We start from the raw sequence: 23,967 nt of genomic DNA on the forward strand, positions 1-23,967 counted from the left end.
ACTCCTTGAAACGCGGCGACGGGTTGCCGGCGGACGTTGCCAGATAGCGCCAGGCTGCAGCACCCGGCCACACCGGCACCGACGGTAAAACTCGCGGCGGACGGCCAGAAGGCGCAACGGGCGAAGTCGGAGGGTCGGAGCTGGTCGGAGCTCGGAGCTGCTCGACCGGAGCCACACAACACCTCGGCGCGTCGGCGGCGCTGGCTGGCTTTGCGCCTTCGGGCACGCAGTCACGCACACGGGGCACGGCGGCGAGGCCGACGAACAAACGAGCGCGGCCGTTGCGCGTGTATCTCGTATATTGTACGCACGCACGCACGTTTTTTGACAGCGTCCCACGACAGCGACACGAGAGACTCGAGCCCTTCCCCGCGCGCACGCCGCCGTACGTATATATATATGTTCGATGCGCCGCGTCGCGCGGCGACGCGAGTCACACGGCCCAGAGAAAATTATTGTCGAGGCGAGCTTCTCTCTCTTCCGCGCTCCACTGCTACCCCCGGCGTACCCGGAGAATAGCCGAGAGACACGCAGTAAGTTTTCTGAGGCTCGATCAAGACCGCATATAAAGACACGGCCCCGGTTGTTTCTCCCCGCGCGCGCTGTCGCTCCCTCTTTCTTTCTCTCTCTCACGTACTCATCTTCCGTACATATCCATCTCGTGCGCGAGACCCACGTAGTTATAGATATAGCTCGCTCCGGCGACAGGCGGCCTCGTCCGCACGGCGACCTTACATATATATTCTGTGCCGGCGGCACACCGCACCAGGTGTGCGGAGTGCGCGGGCGCGTCGTACGTTCGCGGCTGGTCGCGCGGAAGTGCGGCAGTCGCGCCGCCGGGCCGGCTCTCTCTCTCTCTCTCGCGCGCGCGCGCGGAAACGGCCACCGAGGGCGCGCCGTTCGCGGCCGTGCCGGCCAATCGGCGCGCGCGGCAGCGCCGCCGCCGTTCTATCGAAGTACGCTCGTGGCGGCACACGCCCTACGACTTCCTCCATTGTCCTTCTTTCCGAGATTCTCTCCGCGAGGAAGGATGGCTCAGAACAATTATTTCGGCTTCACCCACGGCGGGACGCAATATGGGTACGAAAACGTCTGCATTATCATTGTCATTAAGTAGCTAGCGTTAAGCCGGGGGCGAGGATCCCGTGGCCGCGAGCGCGCGCGTCCGCGGTGCCGATGGAAAGCCGTTCGTGCGCCCGACGTTCGCACGCCGCCCGAGGGCGGCCAGCCGGCTCGGCGGCCATTACTCTCTCTCGCCGCCGAGCGATTGGCGTCCGGAGTCGAGAGCGTCTGTCCCCCTCGTCCTCCGAGATAGATTTTCCTATTCGTCGGCGCCCGTCACCGATGTCCGTGGCGCCGCGTCTCGCCTCCTCGCGCGGACCCACGACGGGCCGCCGCACGTGATAATTCACGGCTCTAACGCTTTGGCTTTTCACCAACAGGGCGACCAGCGCCGCCGCATATCAGACCGGCCAGGCGGGATACGCGGTAACCCCGGCGGCTACCGCTGCTACGTACACTCAACGACCCGCTGCCGCAGCCGCGACCGGCTACGAAACCTATCAGGCGGCTGCCGCCGCGGCCGCGACCGGGACGACTTACGCAGGTAGGTTTCTTACGTGAGACCCTCCGCAGCACGAATCTCACGTTGCGCGATCGATCTTGTGAGAGATATTTAAGATTTCCGAGTGTATGCCAATCAATGGACATATCTCGCGCGAATGTTCCATCTTTTTCGGAGCATAAACTTTTTTCTTTTTTTTTTTCGAAGACTCGAATAAGCATCTGAATATTATGGGGAAACATGCTCCACTGGATTCAGGTGTAGCGAGTGGAGCTGCACCTGCACCAAACGATTCTTTATACAAGTTTCTATATGTTTCTTCCAACAGTCAGTTGATTGATTGATTGATTATTGAAAATGGAGAAATAAATAAAATATTAATTATATAGTAAGAAGTAAAATAAGAATATTTCTACTCGTATCGGAATTAAACATTTCCTTTGTTTTTCTCTGTACATCATCAATTATTATTTCCAAATTATTTCAAATGTGACAAAAATAGCTGCACCATTGCAATAGACGTTTCTTCTTGCAGCTGCGAATCCTGGTACTGTAGCTCAAACTTACGACTACGGCTACGGACGAGCTGCTCCGGCGGCTACGTACGACGCTACCAAAACATATTACCAGCAACCAGCAGCTGCTGCAGCAACATACACCACAACTGAAACACACTATCAGGCTGCAAAACCTGCTTACAGTACGACCAGTGCCTACACTGGCACTGCCAGACAAGCCACTACGACTGGTCAAGCTAAGACCTATCAAGCATCTAGTACAGCTTATCAGCAATCGAATCCTACGCAGAGCGCTACTTATTCGTCGGGATACACTGCTCCAGCTACGCCCGCCGCGACCCCATCAACCGCGACAAATAGTAAGTATGCTAACCTTAATACATTTATCTCTGAATACTTTCGGTCCTCTCTTGACCACTAACTGTGACGTAGAAACTAATAACATGAAATTGATCCTCTCACGATACGTACGAACGAAAAATGCGAAAAGAAAAAATTTTGCAAAGCTCTGCTAGCATTCTCGATCGTGATTAACAGTTCGAGGATTTAGCAGAAGTCGGAAATCTCTTTTATTTTTCCGCTCCCAAGTATGGAGCGCACTTTCGAGTACATCAGTTACATCAGTTTTCCCCGTCGGTGTTCCGTCGTGGAGTTCTTCGTAGCTCATCTTTTCGAATGCATCTTGAAAATGAGTAATAGTGTAAAGTTTTTTGCCGCGCGAAAATACGAATGATTTGGGACCCCTCCAAAGTTTGAGGTTTCAATTTCATTTCCCTTAGAAACGGCGAGTACAACGTATTCCGGCTACGACGCAGCGCTATATAGCGCTGCGACTATGTATGTAGCCCAACAGAGTGCAAACAGCAATTCCACTAACCAGAAGACTGGAGGTTGGCAGGGCTACGGACGGAAGGGATTCGGAGCTGGTGGGGGAGGGATGAAGGCAATGCGGCCCAAGCAGCCACCTAAACCTCAGCAACTACACTATTGCGATGTCTGTAAGATCAGCTGCGCCGGGCCACAGACCTATCGCGAGCATCTGGAGGGACAGAAGCACAAGAAGAAGGAGGCTTCCTTGAAGGTGCCGCAGCAGCCACCGGCGCGCGGTGCAGGCAACAGTCTTCGCTGTGAACTTTGTGATGTGACTTGCACTGGAAACGATGCCTACGCCGCTCACATTAGGGGTGCCAAGCATCAGAAGGTCGTCAAATTGCACACTAAACTTGGGAAACCGATACCAAGTGCGGATCCCACCGTTCTAAACCCGAAACCAGCTGCAGCCGCGAAAGCTGCGACTACCAAGAAGCCGACAGTGACAGCAACGCCTAAAATCAATTTCGTCGCCTGTAAGTATATTTTTGCATTTTTTTTTTACAAGAGGTTATTGGAATCTAGTGATCTTTTTTTAATGAGAGTTTATATGACTTACAGACAATTCGTATGCTCAGTTGCATTTGTTTGAAATGTTTCAGCTGGAAACTTGGGTACGGTGAATCAAAATCAAACTGCTGAGGTTAAGCAGGAGGAACCGGCTGCCGAAGAAACTGTGGAAGAGTCGACGGTCGATGAGAAGGATATTCAACCGGTTGGCCAGGAGTACATCGAGGAGAATAAATCCGAGGACGGAAAGATCATAAGCTTCAATTGTAAGCTATGCGAGTGCCGATTCAACGATCCCAATGCCAAAGACATGCATATGAAGGGCCGCCGTCACAGATTCGCCTACAAGAAGAAAGTCAATCCTGATTTGATCGTCGACATGAAACCGAGCCTTAAGCAGCGCAAGATGCTGGAGGAGAAACTACGTAGGCAACAAATGCGCGACGAGTATTTACGGCGCAGAGAAGAGATCAATCAGTTGGGACCTATGGGGCCCATGATGGACGAGGAGATGATGTATTGGGAGGAGAGACGCCGCTACGAGGAGGAATGCGAGTATTACGAGTGGTACCGACGGTACGGCCGTGGACCGGGTGCCCCGCCGATGCCACGTCCGTTCCAAGGACCACCGCCTATGATGATGTTCCCAGGCCCCCAGAGGCGACCGGATTCGTCGGACGACAAACATGTATTGGCGCATCATACAACTATTTATCCCAAGGAACAAGAACTGTTAGCAGTCCAGAAAATAGTTTCTAACACCGAGAAAGCATTGAAGTTTGTGTCGGATGCTTTGGCTGAGGCTGGTGAGTATCTTTAAGCATCCTTCTTTTTCCCACAAATTTCAATTTCGTGGATTTACATGGACGCACATCTTGTGTTTGTGTTACAGGTAAAAAGAATACTCCTGCCAATGCCAATGCTACCGCGGCAGCAACGGTACCAGCAGCCGGTACTCCGCAGGCAAATGCCGATGCATTGAAGAAAGAAGAGGCTGACAAGAAGAAGGCAATCACGCCACAAAAGGAAGATGGAAGCGATGGGAATCTATTTTCGTTTCAAAAGGAAAAAGAAGATTCCAGGATACTTCGTGGCGTTATGCGTGTCGGAAACTTGGCTAAGGGGCTGTTGCTGTCCGGTGATAATCACGTTTGTCTTGTTGTTTTGTGCGCAGAGAAACCTACTAGGTACGTCAGATTTCCTGGTGTAGTATACATTGTAATCGCATGCATATTATAATTGTAGCTTACAAGATTATTCGATTTCATAGGACATTGCTCAATAAGGTCGCCGAGATTTTGCCAGGTGAATTGAAGAATGTATCTCCTGAAGAAACTTACAACGTCGGAAAGCATCCGGAATCCGCGGCTTTAACTGTCTCGGGGGGCACGGTCACCGTCAGCGTGACGCTCACCAGTCCCCTGATGCGTGAGTCACCAAAGTCGACTGCAGCAGCAGGTGATTTCATTGTTTCGCATTTTTATAGTGGCCAAGAAAAGGATAACTATAAAGGCGAAGCGGGGTTTTTTACGGAATTATGCACCTCCTTTTTATTTTCATGCCGTTTTCTCGATCTACTCTGCGATTTGTACGATTTAGTTTGTTCTTTTCATGGCCCGGAAGATTTTCTGTAAGTTTTTTTAAGCACCAGGACGATGCGGGGGCAGCCAAGGACGATTCGACGGTTGCCAGTGTACATACGCTCTAACATGAAAGTTTAATTTTCCTTTCTCGATATAGCTGCGTGTCTTAGTGTGTCCACGACAGAGCCCTCTTTGTAGCATTCATTTACATATTCGATTGCAAGAGTATATCACAAAACAATACTCGGACGATATTAAGATAAATTTCGCAGAACAAAAGAGAGCGTAAAATGAAATTACAGTTAGACGCCGGGGTCTCCATTGTCGCGCGTTATTTCGTTTATAGCGGCCGATTTGTATATACTTTTTTAACGAGAACAATTAATATTCGAGCTAAGGAATCTCCACCCACGAACGATACTAACGAGAGATTTCATTGAACGTGGACACGCTTGCGATAGGAGGAAACAACGCTGAGGCAATCTTAAAACTATGGACTTTTTGATCATGCATAAAAAAAGACAGAAAATCCCTCTGACTGTTATCGAATGCTGTACGCGCATTCTGCGATGCGCATTACGTACCTCGTGAATCTCAACCGACCCGTTCTATTGGCATCGGTGCTACCTACCTTTTGAGCGGATAGAGGTGACACTACTGATGCTGATAGGAATCGTCGGGCGTTCTTGAGCGGCAGAGAAAAAAAAACCAGATCCGAGAAAGAACGTTTTAACGGGGGTGAACTCGGTGCATTGCAAACGTACTACATTCGATCAGGCTCTTTATATTTCTTTTTTCACGTTGGCATTATTACGGTTATTATACAGCCCACAATTTAAAGGTGCTTAAGTTTTTGAAACTGAATATTAATAGAGAGAGGGAATACCGAAAATCTCTGGGCATGATCAAACACTCTAAGTGTTGTCTAAGCGTGTTGTGCTTTCTTTGTTGAAATCTCAGATAATGGTGGACAGCAGCAGCAGGAAGCTGCTCAACTGCAAACAACGCCCGCGGCCCCCACCGTGACGAAACCAGACCCACCAGATGTACTTCCCAAGGCTAAGTGTTTGGAGGCTTTAGCTGCACTCAGGCATGCGAAGTGGTTTCAGGTTTGAATCCATTAACACTCAGTTCAAGAAACTCGGTGCCACATCTTGTTTGGCGCTATTTGTAACGAAGCCATTTTCTTTTATTTTCTCCTGACAAAACAACGCGAGACGCGTGCAAGTTGTACTTTCTTTCTTTCTCTCTCTCTCTCTCTGTCTCTCTTAAAACAAAAACTCAATCAAAAACGAAAAGAAGAAAAGAAAGAAAAAGAGAAAAAGCAGTCTTAGAAACTTCCAGCCTTGTGACGGTTTTATTTTTTATCATTAACCGACCCGTCGTTGACACAATTCTGTCTGAATTGCTTATTTGATCACGTTCGATGTTCGCCGTTTCCATATCCGCTGAATTTTTTGAAACACGCCAGTCGGCCTTGCCCACTGTACTCCTTCGGAGATTTTAGATTTTACGTTTACGTTTCGGGGACCACGTTTATTATTATATTGATTTGGAATGATCCGAAATAGTTCCGAAATAACCACACACAGGGTAACAGTGGCATCGTCCGTACGTGGGAGAGAAAGCTAAATCGCACATCGAACATGCGATCAGATATATTATCAGGCAAGAAATCCTCCGCAAGTAAGCAACATGTAAATGTTTATCTCGACAGTCACGCGCAAAAACGCTGCTAGATGCATTTACATCTGCTTCGCTTTGAAATCTTCAATAATCCAGAATAATAGGAACTGTACTGCAAGACGTCGCAATTCGAGTACAATTCATTTGTCTCCTTAGAATGAATGTGATTTTCTTTATTTTCTTTACTAACGCAGAGACCGCTCGGTTGCTTTACGATCAAGCATAATTCATTATTCTGGATCGTCCTTAATGCGTTGTAGCCTAGGCTGCGTCTGTTCTAGGTCTGTCTTGAAAAACTTGAAAGCAAATCGATACGTATAAATAGCGTCAGTACTGCTTTTTGTGAGATTATGTATTTCGTTCCATTTTTGTATTGTGTAACAATTTTCATGTGCATTTGTCAATTGCACAGCTTTGGAGATTAAAAGAGACAGACAAGCACAAACACACAGTAGCGCGTCATAAGTGTACCGGGTGTTTTTTTTTTTGTAGATTGTAGAGTCGAGTCCTAGAGATTTGCTCTCTGAAAAATACATGCACAGTTTACTTGATATACATGAGCTCTGGCTTTTTTTTTAATTATTGCGACAGGGTACTAACGTCTTAGGAAAGATTTGATCGATAAACACCCGGTAATATTGATATGGGCTAATACTATTAGGGGCATTAGGCACGAGGCTGGGAGGATAGCTAAAGCCCACACAAAGCAAATCGAAGGATAGTTTAGGCCGTCTTATCTCCAGGAGAGCCAAGTGCGCGTCTATCGCGTCTTATATTAAATCGTAGTTTTTTTGAAATGTCAATCCTGTTCAACAGGCTAGAGCTACCTCGCTGCAGAGCTGTGTTATGGTTATCCGTATAATGCGCGACCTGTGCAATCGTGTGCCAACATGGGGTCCGCTAAATCCTTGGGTTAGTATACGTATTTTATCTCCCGTATTAATTATCCCCGTGCGACTTCCCCCACGACTTCTCGATTCTCAATAACTCGCTGCTCGACATCTGTACAGGCATTGGAATTGCTGACTGAGAAAGTGATCAGTACCGCGGGAGGTCCTCTTAGTCCCGGTGAAGCCTTAAGAAGACTTCTGGAATGCGTAGCTGGAGGAATATTGCTACCGGGTAGTCCAGGTAAATTTCCTATAATTCACTTTTATCACGCTATGTTTTCTAATCGATTTCCTATTTTTAAAATGATGAAAAAGATGACGAGACTGAGCGTATTGTGGAGAGTGATTGTTGATCTTGAGCACAAGTCTTTTGTTCTCCTGCATCGCAATCATACATTCCGCGATACGCGCAGATGATATGGCAATCTGATCAAAATTGCAGACGTTCTATTATTGATCCAAAGATAACGTGCGGAACGCAATGTTGATTCATAAATGTGTCTCGCTTCAGGATTATCCGATCCGTGCGAGAAGGAGCCGGTCGACGCGATAGGAAATATGACGTCCCAACAGCGGGAAGACATAACCGCGTCCGCGCAGCACGCACTGCGACTAGTGGCGTTCCGCCAGATTCACAAAGTCCTGGGTATGGAGCAACTGCCGCCGCCGAAGTTCAAGGGACGATTTGCCCGGAAGCGAAGACGCGACAACAGCAACGGGGAGGGCACGGACAGCGAGGCTTCGAAGAAGGACAAAAAGGCGGAGGAGATCAAAATGGAGACAGACTCCAAATAGAAGATCTACCAAAACATTCGTACGGCGATGCGAATTACCTATTGTCTAATGTAAGGAAGCAGTTTTTTTCCCCCCGCCGTGTCAGTTGCTTGTTTAGGAGGAGGAGGAGGTGGTGTCTTCGGTTGAGGACAATTCGAGACAATTCTAGGCCGATGCTTGTCATGATTTTTAGAACGTAATCTGAGTAACGGATAAGATTATAGACGAAGGGAGAGATACGAGAGAGACGCGTTTGTCGCGCTACAAATAGAGCGCTTTGTCTCGAACGTCTTTGCGGATTTGTTTACTTCATGACAATGATAATCGGTTCTTTCGTACGATGTATTCAACATCATGTTATAAGCGTGTCACACAAAAGTGAAGGTAGCGCTGCATTAGGCAAAGCTTAAGTTGACTTGGCTAATTTTCTCGGACGTATGTGATGACTATATTAGTTCTGATATTAGATTTGTACCGACGAAACTGACGGACACGTTCATTGAATCTGGGAGGCGGTTAGGTTTATCTCGGTTAACGGCGAATCGAATACGAGCAGGAAGAATCTAACGAACGAGTGTGGTATAGGTAAACAAGAGGAAGTACGACGACGAACATTAATAATAAACTTTTAATAAGTTTGAAGTTAAGAGTAGGCAATAGGACTGTACTGAAATTTTGTGTGTATGTCGTGTGCGTAGTCTGTACGTGTAGGAAAATATTATATCCTTTCTCTCTCTCTCTCTCTCACTTCTGCACAAAGTGACAACCCTTTACGATGTATGCTATTGTCACAATACGTGACTCACGCAGAAAATAGGAACAAGATATTTATAACTCGATGATTTGGATGCTTGGTGATCCCGACGTGGAGTAAGTGCACGTGTTAACGTTTTGTTTTTCTAACACATTATAAATCGGTTAGTTTCATTTGCAGAATTTCGTGCGACCCAAGTTAAAAAAAAAACTTTTCAACTTTCAGATGTTGTCCCCTCATTCAAGTGAATTTCTTCTGACTTGTGTAGATTTTCTGTTCTATATTTTTGAATGATCATTGAATAAAGCGAACATGTGTACGACAACTGACGAGTCTACTGGTATGTTCTCGATCGAAAGAATTTATTAAGCTAGTTTCCTTTGGTGCCACTCCTTTCCTCTTTAACTTCGATGCTTCGTTTGCGAAAGATAATGCGTACCTGAGTTTGAAGACGAAGATCACTGGAATACACGCGATTTATTTGTTAGTCATTGTTTTTCGAATCTGAAGTATCTTTAAGCATACATATATGTTTTTATATTCTACGATTTAAGCACATCAGTTTTATTGGATTTTTGTGTTAAATCTTAGTTTATTTTTATATAAGAAGCAAATTATTGTTTGAAAAACATTTTCTTACTTCAAAAGCAAAAAGACAGGAATGTTCTCCAAGGACAATGTTGTTATATATAGTTGCTGATTATTAACGCGTTATCTACAGCATATTTTCGTGCACCATTGTAACGCATCAGTTTGCAAGTCATTTTCTGCGACGTTGCTTACTCGGCAGTTTTGCAAATTCTATTTTATTACATTGCAGTTTTGTTTTTGCATGTCGACACATTCGATTTGTACAATGAAAATTGAAAATAATTTCTTTTATTAATGCTCTTGATTCTTAATACGGAATTTGATACAGCCAGTGAAATCAATCAGATAACATATGTAAGTCGAATATAAACGTTTTAAATAAGTACAAATATTTTTTGAAGTGATCACAAAAGATGATTAATTTTGTCAGAAACTTCCAAGAAATCTTGTTCGCATTCGGCGACTCTTGATGCAACTAATTATAAGTAATTCGACTAAATAATTCTACAGCCGTTTATTTAGCGAAAACAGTTTCTGCGCGATAAATTAAAGAAAAGCAGCCGAACAGCACGAACGTTCGGTGAACATTCCATCTATCGAAATTATTCCCAAGTATTTATTATTCAAAGAAGCAATTTATTGCGTTTAGTCACAAATATCTTCTGACGTAAGAGAGAATACTTTTTTTTTATATTAATCATTATATAATATTAAGAAAGAATTGCATCATCTCGCATCATTAATGTTTCATTTACAGTATTAATAAAAGGAGTGTCATATACGTGGGGATAAGCGTGAGAATTATTTTCGAAAGTTGAGCTCAAGCAGGAAATTATAACGGTTTCGGTCTCTGATAAATGGGGACAGATGTACGTACAGAGTATCGCAAAATTAATCGTCTCACTTCCTTAGCGTATCAAATGTTGAAAATTGATTGGAATAAAAACGCAAATTGTAAATGGCAATTAAAATTCGATTTTTCAAATTATCAGAAAAATTATCGTTTTAAATTCGTTCCTAAAAAAATATTTACTCTTAATCTTCTCTTCGCAGTTTAATTTTCTCACGTTCGATATTCGATAAAATTTGCTCGCGCTCTTGCGAATTGATTTTCGGAATTATTTACGCCGTTCATGAAACCCTGGATTCCCAGGAATCGTCGATGAAATTTACACGTCAATAATCGAATTATTATTTATTACAATTGAATTATTTCCGGCGTATCAGGTGGAATACACTCGGAGTATATATCTTTAAATATACTTTATATTATTCTTTCACAGCCCGTAAAAGATATATGGCTGTTTAAAATGAGGCGATTAATTTTTGCGACGGTCTGTATGTATACATGTAGCGCTAGAATAGAATTACGCAGAACGTTCTGGAGTGCTCTTTGTTGCCAAGTCGATACCCGGAGATCCGCAGACGTCATGCCGATCGATGACACACACCACACACACGACCGACGAGCAAATCGGCGTCGTCGTCGACGTACCTCGGCCAATCGGACGCGAGCGTTGAGTCATATGTGACTCGGGGTATAAAAGCGAGGTACGCGTCGCCCGGGGTTTCAATAATCATTGTGAGCTCGTGTTGAGAGGAGTGTCGTACGATTCAAGTTCTAGTATTGCGTGAACTATAGTCAGCGAGAAGCTTTCAAACAAAAGGTACGTTCGTTATTCTTGCCGATAGAAATTCTTGGTTCTTGAATCTTTTCTTTTGGCCGAAAATTCAGTTTATTCGCACAAACTTGGCGTAGATGGTAATATTAATAATAATAATAATAATCGTGGAATTTGTTCGGTGAATCACCGATAAAAGCTACGTTTAATAAGGCGCACGTTTTCCTCGCGAATTCGCACGTCATTTCCAAAATCTGTAAATGCGCACAATATCGATCGTTGTTTCGAGGCTGTTGCTAGGCGGAGTAGATTGCGGGATTATCTCGATTGGCAAATTTTTTTTGGATTAGTATATCTCGATGTCCAATCGATTCCGTTTCCGCATCAACGTAGAAACATGCAGGAAACGAGCAAAAAATCGTCGAATTAATCCATCCAATATCCATCTATTCAGTTACGTGTCTTCCTCTGACCGTAACATGGCGTCGAACGCTTGATAACCATAGCATTACAAAGCCAACTAAAATGGCGACCGTCCATTTTACTGCGTCATGTAAGCAGCTATGATCCGCTGACAGTCAATTTTCTTGGTTTAGCGATTATTATTGTGACTCAATTCGTAAACTCGATTTAGAAATTTTTTTTTAGATCTGCCTGTAAATATCCGTGTCAATAATTGGAATCGATTTAGACATTATATATAGTTTCTCGTATGCATACATATGAAGAATAATCTTTCTATATAATGTGAAATTTTATTACAGAGCACCATGCAGATATTCGTGAAGACGTTAACTGGGAAGACCATAACTCTTGAAGTTGAGGCTTCCGACACCATCGAGAACGTGAAGGCAAAGATTCAGGACAAGGAAGGAATCCCGCCTGATCAGCAGCGTTTGATCTTCGCTGGAAAGCAGCTCGAGGACGGCCGCACCCTGTCCGACTACAATATCCAGAAGGAATCCACTCTCCATTTGGTTCTCCGCCTGCGCGGTGGAATGCAGATCTTCGTTAAAACTTTGACAGGAAAGACTATCACTTTGGAGGTCGAAGCTTCGGACACGATTGAGAATGTCAAAGCGAAGATTCAGGATAAAGAAGGCATCCCGCCTGATCAGCAGCGTTTGATCTTCGCTGGAAAGCAGCTCGAGGACGGGCGCACCTTGTCAGACTACAATATCCAGAAGGAATCCACTCTCCATTTGGTTCTCCGACTGCGTGGTGGAATGCAGATCTTCGTTAAAACCCTGACAGGAAAGACCATCACTTTGGAGGTTGAAGCTTCGGACACAATCGAGAATGTCAAAGCAAAAATTCAGGACAAAGAAGGCATTCCACCGGACCAACAGAGATTGATCTTTGCCGGAAAACAGCTCGAGGATGGTCGCACACTTTCTGACTACAATATTCAGAAGGAATCTACTTTGCATTTGGTGCTCCGTTTACGTGGTGGTATGCAAATTTTCGTCAAGACTTTGACAGGAAAGACCATCACGTTGGAAGTTGAGGCGTCAGACACGATCGAGAATGTCAAAGCCAAAATTCAAGACAAGGAAGGAATCCCCCCAGATCAGCAAAGGTTGATCTTTGCCGGAAAACAACTCGAGGATGGTCGCACGCTCTCTGATTATAACATTCAGAAAGAATCCACATTGCATTTAGTTTTGAGACTTCGCGGTGGTATGCAAATTTTCGTTAAAACCTTAACAGGAAAAACCATCACACTGGAGGTTGAGGCATCTGACACGATCGAGAACGTCAAAGCCAAAATTCAGGATAAGGAAGGAATCCCCCCAGATCAGCAGAGATTGATCTTCGCCGGTAAACAGCTCGAGGACGGCCGCACGCTTTCTGATTACAACATTCAAAAAGAATCCACGTTGCATTTGGTTTTGAGACTTCGTGGTGGTATGCAGATTTTCGTCAAGACGCTCACGGGTAAAACCATCACACTGGAGGTTGAGGCTTCGGACACAATCGAAAATGTCAAAGCCAAAATTCAGGACAAGGAAGGTATCCCCCCAGATCAGCAGAGATTGATCTTCGCCGGTAAACAGCTCGAGGACGGCCGCACACTGTCTGACTACAACATTCAGAAGGAATCCACCCTGCATCTTGTTTTGAGACTTCGCGGAGGTATGCAGATTTTCGTCAAAACCTTGACAGGAAAGACCATCACGTTGGAAGTTGAGGCGTCTGACACGATCGAAAATGTGAAGGCGAAAATTCAGGACAAAGAAGGTATCCCCCCAGATCAGCAGAGATTGATCTTCGCTGGTAAACAGCTCGAGGACGGCCGCACACTGTCTGACTACAACATTCAGAAGGAATCCACCCTGCATCTGGTTTTGAGGCTTCGTGGAGGTATGCAGATTTTCGTCAAAACCTTGACAGGAAAGACCATCACGTTGGAAGTTGAGGCGTCTGACACGATCGAAAACGTGAAGGCGAAAATTCAAGACAAAGAAGGTATTCCTCCAGATCAGCAGAGGTTAATCTTCGCCGGTAAACAGCTCGAGGACGGCCGCACACTTTCTGATTACAACATTCAGAAAGAGTCCACGCTTCACCTTGTACTTCGACTTAGAGGCGGAGATCTGTGATTCCATTTTTTTTTTCACTAAAGCATCAATTTGTAGTAGTACCATGCTGAATTATCGATGTGAATTATGGAAGTATCGATGTGTATTATATTATTTAATTTCATTACGGTAAATTCTATTAGTTTATAATTTTATTAATTCGCACATGAAAGTCTTGGGGGAGATCCTTATGAATAAAGGAATTAATTTTGCATAGTATATAATTTCTCATTTTTTATAACCTTTTTATGAAATAATTTCCTTGAATAAAAAATATCAACATAACACAGATCTTGAGTAAAATACATTAACATGACACTGATATTTTATTATCAAATTTTCTTTATTCTATTTGTACAAATTGAGTTTGTGTCAATCCTGTAATATCTTCTAGACAGTATTACAATAGCATATTCGAAAGTGGGTCATAAGACTTGTAAGACATCTTTTATCTTGTTTTTGACATGATGTTTCAAATATTTATAATGAATTTTTTATATAAGTTTTGTGTTTTTCATCAAAAGCATATAAACGAATAAGTAAAAACTAATTATTTAACAAAGTAATGTAACATATATCGTGCTCTTCTTATGATAAACGATTGATTGTTTAGAAATGACTCGTTCCTCGTGAAAGCGACCGATTTATAGACAGCGAGTCTCCGAACCCGTGTATTTTATAGGAGAGTGGTTGGAGTATTAGAAAATTAAATAAACATGAAATGGAAAATTATTTCATATTTTCTATTAAATCCAATTTATATATTTATCTGAAGATTTTGCAACTGCGGTAAACTATAACTAGCAATTGCTTGCCCTTGCTGGATCTGATCGCTTGGCGCGATTATCTGTGCCACTTGAGATATCTGCTAGAATTAAAATAATGAATGTAGATTTCATCCGTATTAAGCTTGATATATTATATTTATTAAATATGCGTTTAATTATCAGTTATATTTTGATGATTATATCAGTTGTTACATCACAATTGAGTAACTTGCATAAACTGCGGTATCATTTGCATCGTCGGCATATTGAAAACGCTGGACAAAGAACTGGAAGATGATGAACATACAGTCTGATAAACGGTTCGCCCGTTGGCAGTGACCGGTAATTAGTTTTTAATTCATTTAGTTAGAACGAACGAGTTTATTCAAAGCTGAGGTTATGTTGTGAATACTGAAATTACTGAATATATCGGCACCGGATATTTGTTAGCGCTTTCGATAGAAGCTTTCCTTTACCACTAACAGATGGCGCCACTAGGTCTTTTCTTGAGTCGAGCCGGGACAACGCAGCATTCGTATTGTCGACATTGTCGTTTGCAGAGCGTAGCGAACGCACGGACTCGAGCTCACTACAACTATATGGACACTTAGGTACATCTACACATCATATTCGAGCATAAAAATATACGTTTTCGTAAAAAAACTATACAATTTAAGAAAAAGTACAAGCAAGATATAAATATATAATCAATAGTATAGTTGTAAAACTCAATCCAGTCCGACGCGTCCTTTTTAGCGCACGATCATGTCTCTCCAGCTGATATAATTTTGTCATATAAAAACTGTTTATAGAAGAAAATTAGCAATTTATTACAGCCGAATAATACTTGTAAGGATTATTCTTAAAAGATAGAGAAAATAGATAACTTCTCTTAAAAGTGTTCATATATTAGAAAGCCATTTGTTGAAAGTTTTATTAATTTAATTTTTACAAATATATTTTTTACTCATAATAGAATCTGTTTTGCAGAAAGATTATACAATTTCTTTTACATAAAACTACTCATATATTATCAAATTATATAATATCTCATATAACTCATATAATATCAAAATAACAATTTAATTAATTTTTATGTACATACATTTTTACTTATAATATAAGAAATATTCTCGTAGATTAAAAGATAATTTTGAATTGTGCAAAAACTACTCGATTGTAATATCGTGACCTAAAAAGGCGTTCAATAGGAGATGAGAATAAATACTGCATTTGAAAGTTCCGAAAGTCCGTCGTTATCGGGCGCAGATCTCATCTTATTTCCGTAGACGAAATAAAAGCGGTCGTCGTGCAATTGTTAGCGGTACCGTTGTTGTGCGCTCCACAATTATTTGCGGCGCGCGTGTTCCCGGGCGCCGCAGCGAGTAGTGAATTAAAATTTTCGCGCGCCAGCGAGAGTATGCGAAAGTATTTTTTTCATCGCGAAATTCAATAACCACCCACGGCGAAAAACACGTAATTTTACCGATAACATTTTTTCTATCGCTTTCATCGTATTCAGCCCTTTGAAAAACATAGTTGCACGATAACTATCGTTCGCGAAAAATCACATGTTGAAAGACAGCTGAAAAATATGTTATTTTTATTCACCTATTTTTCGCATTAATTATTTTTTTTTGCGTTACCGTTCAAAAGTATTTATGTGCGATTGTAGCTCCGAAAAAAAAATTAATATGAAATAATTTTAAGCGATAATAGTGAAATATAATTCAGGTTATATTTAGCGCGTCGATTACAGTGAAAAATATAAATAATAACATATCGAACAACACCAGTACATATCGCGGCATTGCTGCAATAGTATCATATCTCGAAAATTGACAATTTCGAGTTATTCATCACCAGATAAAGAGTACACACCAAAATCCATCTTTTCCAATGAATAACTCCCAATTGTTATTTTTCGAGATATGACACTATTGCAGCAATGCCGCGATATAATAATTTAGTTTTTAGAATAAGCTTACTTCTAAATTAACACAGAGAGTTGCGTTAATGTTTCTCGAGAGAATATCTTGTATTTTCTAAAAAATAAGAAACTTCGTTTAATATCCCTTTTTACGTTGACTAGCGCACAATTTCAATTTTCCGGATCTACGAAGAGCTCCCCGAGAACGAACGACCCTCTTCTTCACGGAATATTACCCTCCCCAATTTTCTCACCTAATAAAACTTCAACGAATCAAGCCCGACGGTCGGTTTCCACGAATGATTTCATTTTCGCTTTGACGATCATCCCGTTTTCGGATGGATACACGCGACACACATTGATCATCCGTTCACACGAGCGCGCGTGTGTGCGTGCGTATATATATTTATGTGTACGGCTAATGATGGAAGAAAACGTTATATCCACAGGGAGGCGGGCGAGAGCCGCACTCCGTGTGTTGTACCCAGTGGCGTCTTGTACCTTAGGTAGGGCTGAGAGGAACTCGTGGAGAGAACCGCGGACTCTTTGCGTTCAGTCTAACTCGGTCCTCGAACTCGGTCTCCCGTGTGCGTGGCGTGCAGCAAGCGTGCGACCGGCGCGGCACGCATCAGTCACAGCATCCGCGAGCGCGGTACCTCACCGCGCGTTGCACCGCTGACGACGCGAGATAAGCTTCCCTCCGACGCCGTTGGGCACAACAGTGGTATACAGAATCGCGCTCCGCGTCATTTCGCCAGAGCGAGATCTTCGCGCTCAGACAGATAGTCGAGCTTTATTCCCGTCCCTTGGCAATTTCCGCCGAAGGAAAAATCTAAATTCTTTTTATCGCATTGACGTATCTTTGTAGGAAAAACGCGCGGAGACGCGCACAAAGAAAAAAAAAAAGAAAGATTTACACGATAAAAAATTAACATAGAAAGTGAACGGAAATTTTACACGGTAAATATTTCAGTGTTCACTCTTACTTACTTACTTCGAAGAAATAGTCTTCGGAAATACGTGTTAGCGGGCATTCAACTCCGCTTCACCGTTACGACGCTATAAAAAGAAACGTCCAAATTTATGTCCCGTCGAAATGACCGTGCAGAAAAATCTGCGTACAAACATTATACCGCTTCTGCCCAATGGCTTATGTACCGCTGTATTGTCTAATGGCTCGTATATACGAAATCAATAGGGAGACAAGGCGAACGGTAATCTAAGAGAACAGGAAAAGGGCGGAAAAAGGGAGTTTTGGCTACGTTCCCTCTTCGGGCGCTAACTCGGGCTGATAAGGCATGAAACGGCGGCAACGTTGAAGGATCGTCGATACGAGATTGAAGCGAGCTGGTGTTGCGCGAGACAACAGATCCATCAGCGAAGATGAGCGGCTTGGCGGTCTGTTTGATACTCCTCTCGACGGTGCCGGGTAAGTTTTGCGAGATAGATCAGAAATACCTATTAACGGGAGAAACCCTTAACACCTTGGGTTCCAATCGCGCGCTCCGTGCTCGACGGCATCGCGAAGACTTGTGTCGTTATTATCCCGAGAGAGCTTTATACACAGTCGAGTATAGAATATCGGAAAACGATCTCGATTAGAACGCGGTGGTCTAACATAATTATATGAAAAAAAAAATTAATATTGAATATTATAGAGATCGATTTTTTAAGTTTTACACATCTGAAGAAAGACTTGTGTTCCCACAAAGACGAATATTATGCACTCTCAAATTTCCTTGCCTAATACACGAGTTTATCGGAAAACGTTTTGATTAGAACGCGGCAGTCTTCATAATTATATAAAAAAAATTAATATTGAATGTTATAAGGATCATTTTCTTGAGTTTTACACATCTAAAGAAAGACTCGTGTTTTCACAAAGGGGGAATATTACACTCCTCAATTTCCTCGCCCAACAGTCGAGTTTAGAATATTGAAAAACGTTTTGATTAGAACGCGGTAATCTAGGTAATTATATAAAAAATGTTAATGTTGAATATTATGAAGATCGAGTTCTTGAATTTTAGAGGAGAGTTGCCGAATACGTATCACTTATTTTTGGTTATATTTCAAATTTGGTACTATTTAGATTGCAAACGAGCATTGGAAATTGTAGCTTGATGTTCAAGGCATCTAATATTACATGTTAAATCTTTCACTAATAGCAAATTAATTTGTTCTAAGCTTCTTTGTAACATGCTGTCAAAAGCACGATTCAGCAAACCGGTCGCCTAAATCGTACCTGTGAGTTCTATTAATAGTACCTCCTTCTAAACTATTGAATTTATAAATGAAAATAATTAAATACACAAGATTGATAAAAGAATTATGAATTAATATCTACTTTAATTGTAATTTATCAAACAATAGCTGTTTTGTTTACGCAACTCGGTTTTTTCCTCTACATACTTGCTACATCAGAACAACTTCGATTGTGTTAAAATAAATAATGTTGATTATGCCATGTAATCTAAAGATAAAGATACATTAGTGTTCCTAAATTGTACCGATACGATATAAGAACTCTTATGCTGGTTAGGTACGATTTAGGAAACTTGACAGAGATGATAAAAATATTAATATAATTTTTATAATAATTATAAATATGTATATACAATGAATGTAAAATATGCTATCATAAACTTTTTTTAGGAAAAAATAACGATTCAATGAAAAATTGCATGATTATAATTACATTAGTATCAGCTATATAAATTGATCAAAAATTTATATCAATTGTATCTGTTTTTTTTTAATGTTGATAATATTTAAATGTTGATAACATGCACAAAACAAAGTGCAACCTGTTCATTTTTTGTCTTATTTCTTATTTACTTCATTTTTGTTACTAAATGTTGCTTCTATTAAGTGGAACTACAAAATATTGAAAAGGTACGCTTTATGAGACCGATACGGCATTTGGCAAAACGCTCTCCCTTATATATTTGAAGAAAGACTCGTGTTCACACAAAGAGGAATAAATTAGTCAAGTCTCAGCAAAGTATATTCTTCGTTTCTAGGTAAAGTATAAATTATATTATAGTAATAATTGAAAACAGCTTCTCTTGCTCGCTTTCTCTGTCTCGCTTCTGAACATTTGAGAAAATTCAGAATATTGAAGTTGACTTTATCTCGCGTTCGCATAAAGCTACAAAATTTTCGCAGCCATCGCTTGTCGTTATTTGATTGTTATCAATTACGGTTGACCAAACATAAAACGTAGATAAAACGGAAACTCAATTTCCGATTAAAACGCACTTGCAGAATCATCAAAATGAATGCACAAATATACGTCATAGACGTGTTTGTGACGTGCAGAGATTTTGTATTGGAAATAAAAGAAATTAAAAAACAAATAGCCATTTAAATAATTATCGTGCCTGTGATTAAGAGAAGAATTTGATCGATAGAATGTAATAAAATTTGCATTTTAGCACATTCCTCTCTTCCTCTCTCGATTGTTTTTTTATTTGGTAAAACGAAAGAAAATTATATATATAAATTTAAAAAATTCACGTATACGAAAGTATCAATAAGTCAGTGGACATTGCCCGCACGAATTGTGTACACGTTTCACATCGAAACCTTTTACCGACGCGAAGGACCCGCGCGGTATACAGAAATTAAACTACAGAAATAGGAACAAAAACACGTTCCATGAATCGTTAAATACGCTTCTGCGTCGTGTTCAACTCGCGTTCATAAATTTGTTATTCTTTTTCTTGCCGCATATTGTCTGACTGTAATATACAGCGTCGACCTTACCACCGCCAATTCCCGTATGCGAAGCAACAAATATAAAACCGCACGGGCCCGCGGTGTTCTACAACGGTGGCCTTCGTCCATTAATTCTTCGGTCGGTTCGATGCCCGTCACAATAAAGGTACCGATATTCTCTTCTTGATTGTCGTCCTTGATATTTTTCAATCGCTGTCACGAATTAGAATTCAGGGGGCGAAAACTCGGCTTGGAGTTAAAATACACGATTTTGCCATCCCGCACGCTCGACGTTTAATTATATCGAAAATCGCCACGCTCCGCTCGCGTGGGATCGTCAAGCGTCAAAGTTGCCGGTAGCCGACTCCGAACTCATCGAGGAGTTGACGGGCTTTTTGTCTCCGCGTTATTGTTGCGCGTCGAGAGGAGGACCAGCATAGCGAAGATGCAGCAGCAGAGCCGGGCTCTTTGAGTATGACGGCGTTTTTGCGTTTCGTCTCTGTGACGCAGCTGCGAGCCAGAAGTCGCGAGATTCACGGAGGACATAATCCGATTTCTTTCTCGACGACGACGTCGAGATATCGTCGCCGTCGAGAGACGGCGGTCCTTCCTTCGCATTCCCGTCTCTCTCTCTCTTTCTCTCTCTCTCTCTCTCGTCTTGTCTCTTGGCGCGCCCGCGTCGTCGCTCGGCATCGCGCCGCATCGCGCCGCGCTGCTCTCCCGCGCGCGTGTTCTTTCTTTTGTGTTTTCTCGCCGTTCTGGTGGTTCGACCCGGTCTAAATATAGAGGCGTCGCGCAAGGGTCTGTTCCGCTGACGGGTCAGAAGTAACTTGTCGCTATTAGCGGACGAGGGTCGAGAGCGCGGACGCGGGCGTCGTGCGGGAAGATCGCGGGAGACACAGAAACTTCAACTTCGAGCCTCAACTCCGGATGGGAATTACGACGTGGAGATTTATTAAATTTTCCCGCGCGGCTCTTTTCCGAGCTACTCCTCCGCGCCGCGTCGCGGGCGGGTGAACGCGCGCGGACCGAAATGGGATCTCCGTTATTTCGGCGACCGATCGAGATAGGTCGCGAACTTTCGGGGCAGAAATAAGAGGACGCGCGAGCGAACTTAATTCCTCTCCGGCGTTTCATCGAAGCGAGAACAATTGGTACCTCGGCGTTACAGTTGAGGGGAAAATTAGCTTTTAATTCGTCAAAGAACCGGTTATTACCGCGCGATACCCTATATATACCATCGCCATTTCCGCGTTCTTTGTCATTACGCTACTCTGCCAATTATTCCGCCATTCTTCCTTCAATTAGACGGACGCAACCCTCTCTGCCCCTCCGATCTCGGAAACCAATACATTACTTTTGTGCCCCGAGTCTTTCCATTGTTCTCTCATTAATTCGAAAATGACGGTACAAGGTAAAAGACAATTAGAGGAAAAATGTACGCTCACACGCGACGCGGATCGTCACGATCGGCGTTTATACCCGCATCGTCCCGCATCGTTCCGCCGCCGCCGTTTCGCCCCAGAATCACCATCGGCATTTCTGTCGTTTCGACTGAGTTCGCTTTCTCACGGTACATTGGTTCCTTCCATGGACCGGCTGGCTGCTCCGGGCGGACTCCATTCCCCAAATTCCGCTTCGCTGTTCCCTACTGTCATAGCAGTTTCTCTCCCGCCCCGACATCGACTGCACGAGCGACGTCGGCTTGCAAGCATCCGAGAAGCACCGCTCTCTGCCATCCTTAAGACTCAACGTCGAAAAGACTCACGTGCCTTTCTACCGTCGTTTCCCTTAAGCGGCTCTTTACTCGCGATTATCGGGCCGAGGAGATCGGAGAATAAGATCCTCCCCGCGACACGCGACGGAAGAAATGTGTGTAATAAGAGAGCGTAGCTCCGGATGCTCGCGGAGAAACGAGCGGCAACGAGCGGAAGTAAAGGTTCCATTTAAAAATTCGACGCTTCTTACGACAGTTTCATTTTTAAAGTGTATCTTCTTATCGAAGCTCTTCTGTAAAGAAACAACAGGAAAACATTAGGATAATAACGATGTTTTTCCCATCAAACTCTCGGAGGAGATTCTTAGAGAGATGCAAGTTCCACGATTGTATTATTAAATCGAGGAAAGAATTTAAGTTGAAAATAATTATCGCAAAAGTATCTCCCTGCGAAAGCGCGAGGGGGGGGGGGAGTGAGAGTATCAATAGTTCAAGATCCGATCGATTTGTATTAATCGCTCGACAACGACCGCGGGGGAAAATTGCAAACGAGATAACTTCGCGACTTCCTTTCGCTTTCGCCGCGGTATCTTGGCGCGGTCGAAAGAAGTCGGCGCCCGATTATCGGCGATTATTACCGCCGCGTCCCGTGCTGTTACGTCGTCGCGGCGCCGCCCGTTAAGCTATATAATGTGTTATTTTTCGCCGGAATCGGGTTACGAGTTTCGCCTGGAACGCACAAATCCGAAATGCATGCGCGACGCGATCGAATGGATAAAAACGTGCCCCGCAGTAACAGTTTTCGCGCGGGAGAGAGGCCGGGCGGCGTGCGGGCCGAGTAATTTGCGCGTACCCGTGGATACCCGCGCAAATTGACCCAGCCAGGGATTTTTATTCAAATTTTCCCTCGATTCCGGCCACATTTTTGCGCACAATTCCACGTCCATTACGTATGCTAATGAGTTTTGTAACTCGGGCGTGCACGCCGCGCCGCGGCGCGGCGTGTGCCGCGGGACGCCCCGTGTGTGTTTGCTTTAGCGAAAACGTACGGGCGATAAATCACCGGTGAAACTGGCGGGTAATTGCACGCGTGTCCGCGGTACGTCGGTAAGTATCCCTCTTGAAATCCGATCTCTCATTTTGTCTACGATTGGATATCTGACCTCGCGGCGAGACGCGACCGGTCGCGATCACCTGCAGCGCGCGGCGCAACTGCGCAAATTCTCGAGAGCATTACCGCGACAAAGAGTCCCGTCAGCTAGAAAATATAAGAATTTTATAGAAATAAAAATATTGGATCTCTAGAAATTTTTAAATTTTCCATTAATCCTTCATATATATATATAGGTATGTCCTAGCGTACATGTATATATCAGCTATCTAAAAAATTCATAACTTTGTTTAGGAATAACGTATCGAGATGATACGCGTCGCATTTTAATGTCAAATTTTGAACTATATGAGAAAAAAATGTTCTATCCTCTTGAAAACTCATCTTCATTCCTGTGGAGATCGCAAAAAAAAATCGTGAAAAATGCAAAAATGAAAAATGCATGCGTTGAAAATTGATGAAGAATTTTTCTATTTATATTAAATAAACTCTTTGTATTGTATTCATTGTGAGATGTTATGAGTTTTAATCATAGCACGTAATCATTCTCTAATGTGGGAATTATAAAGAATTATCTCTAAATACAGAGATAACAGTGATATACTAATACAATTTTCGTCGTCTTGACCGAAAATTCTCAGCTACGGCCGATTTTATTTTCATCTGGAACTCTCCGTTTGTACTTGCTAATTAAATCTGCATTTCTGATCGGTGCACGATTTTATGACTTTGCAATTGAGCAAACCAATGTGGTAATGCATATATATGTGCAAGTACC

General features: G+C 43.0%; 2 protein-coding genes across 4 annotated transcripts; both read left to right on the forward strand.

The window, feature by feature from the left end:
* The first annotated feature begins 957 nt into the window (after positions 1–957).
* On the forward strand, positions 958–9,474 carry LOC105453006 (zinc finger RNA-binding protein). Of its 2 annotated transcripts, none has more exons than XM_011694645.1 (11): positions 958–1,080; positions 1,443–1,606; positions 2,100–2,441; positions 2,862–3,428; positions 3,555–4,268; positions 4,355–4,649; positions 4,733–4,920; positions 6,006–6,154; positions 7,548–7,643; positions 7,742–7,862; positions 8,133–9,474. In XM_011694645.1, the coding sequence occupies exons 1-11, from the start codon at positions 1,031–1,033 to the stop codon at positions 8,414–8,416; spliced, it is 2,970 nt and encodes a 989-aa protein (XP_011692947.1). In that variant the 5' UTR covers positions 958–1,030; the 3' UTR covers positions 8,417–9,474. The 2 variants fall into 2 exon arrangements, with proteins under 2 accessions (XP_011692947.1, XP_011692948.1); XM_011694646.1 differs by having other exon boundaries at positions 2,973–3,428.
* Positions 9,475–11,275: 1,801 nt separating this feature from the next.
* LOC105453007 (polyubiquitin-C) lies at positions 11,276–14,676 on the forward strand. 2 transcript variants are annotated; one of them, XM_011694648.1, is made up of 2 exons: positions 11,276–11,407; positions 12,127–14,676. In XM_011694648.1, the coding sequence occupies exon 2, from the start codon at positions 12,133–12,135 to the stop codon at positions 13,963–13,965; it is 1,833 nt and encodes a 610-aa protein (XP_011692950.1). In that variant the 5' UTR covers positions 11,276–11,407; positions 12,127–12,132; the 3' UTR covers positions 13,966–14,676. The 2 variants fall into 2 exon arrangements, with proteins under 2 accessions (XP_011692950.1, XP_011692951.1); XM_011694649.1 differs by lacking the exon at positions 11,276–11,407 and adding an exon at positions 11,685–11,915.
* Positions 14,677–23,967: the final 9,291 nt, after the last annotated feature.

The sequence above is a fragment of the Wasmannia auropunctata genome, unplaced genomic scaffold (genome assembly GCF_000956235.1).
Source record: "Wasmannia auropunctata unplaced genomic scaffold, wasmannia.A_1.0 LD336023.1, whole genome shotgun sequence".
Taxonomy (NCBI): domain Eukaryota; kingdom Metazoa; phylum Arthropoda; class Insecta; order Hymenoptera; family Formicidae; genus Wasmannia; species Wasmannia auropunctata.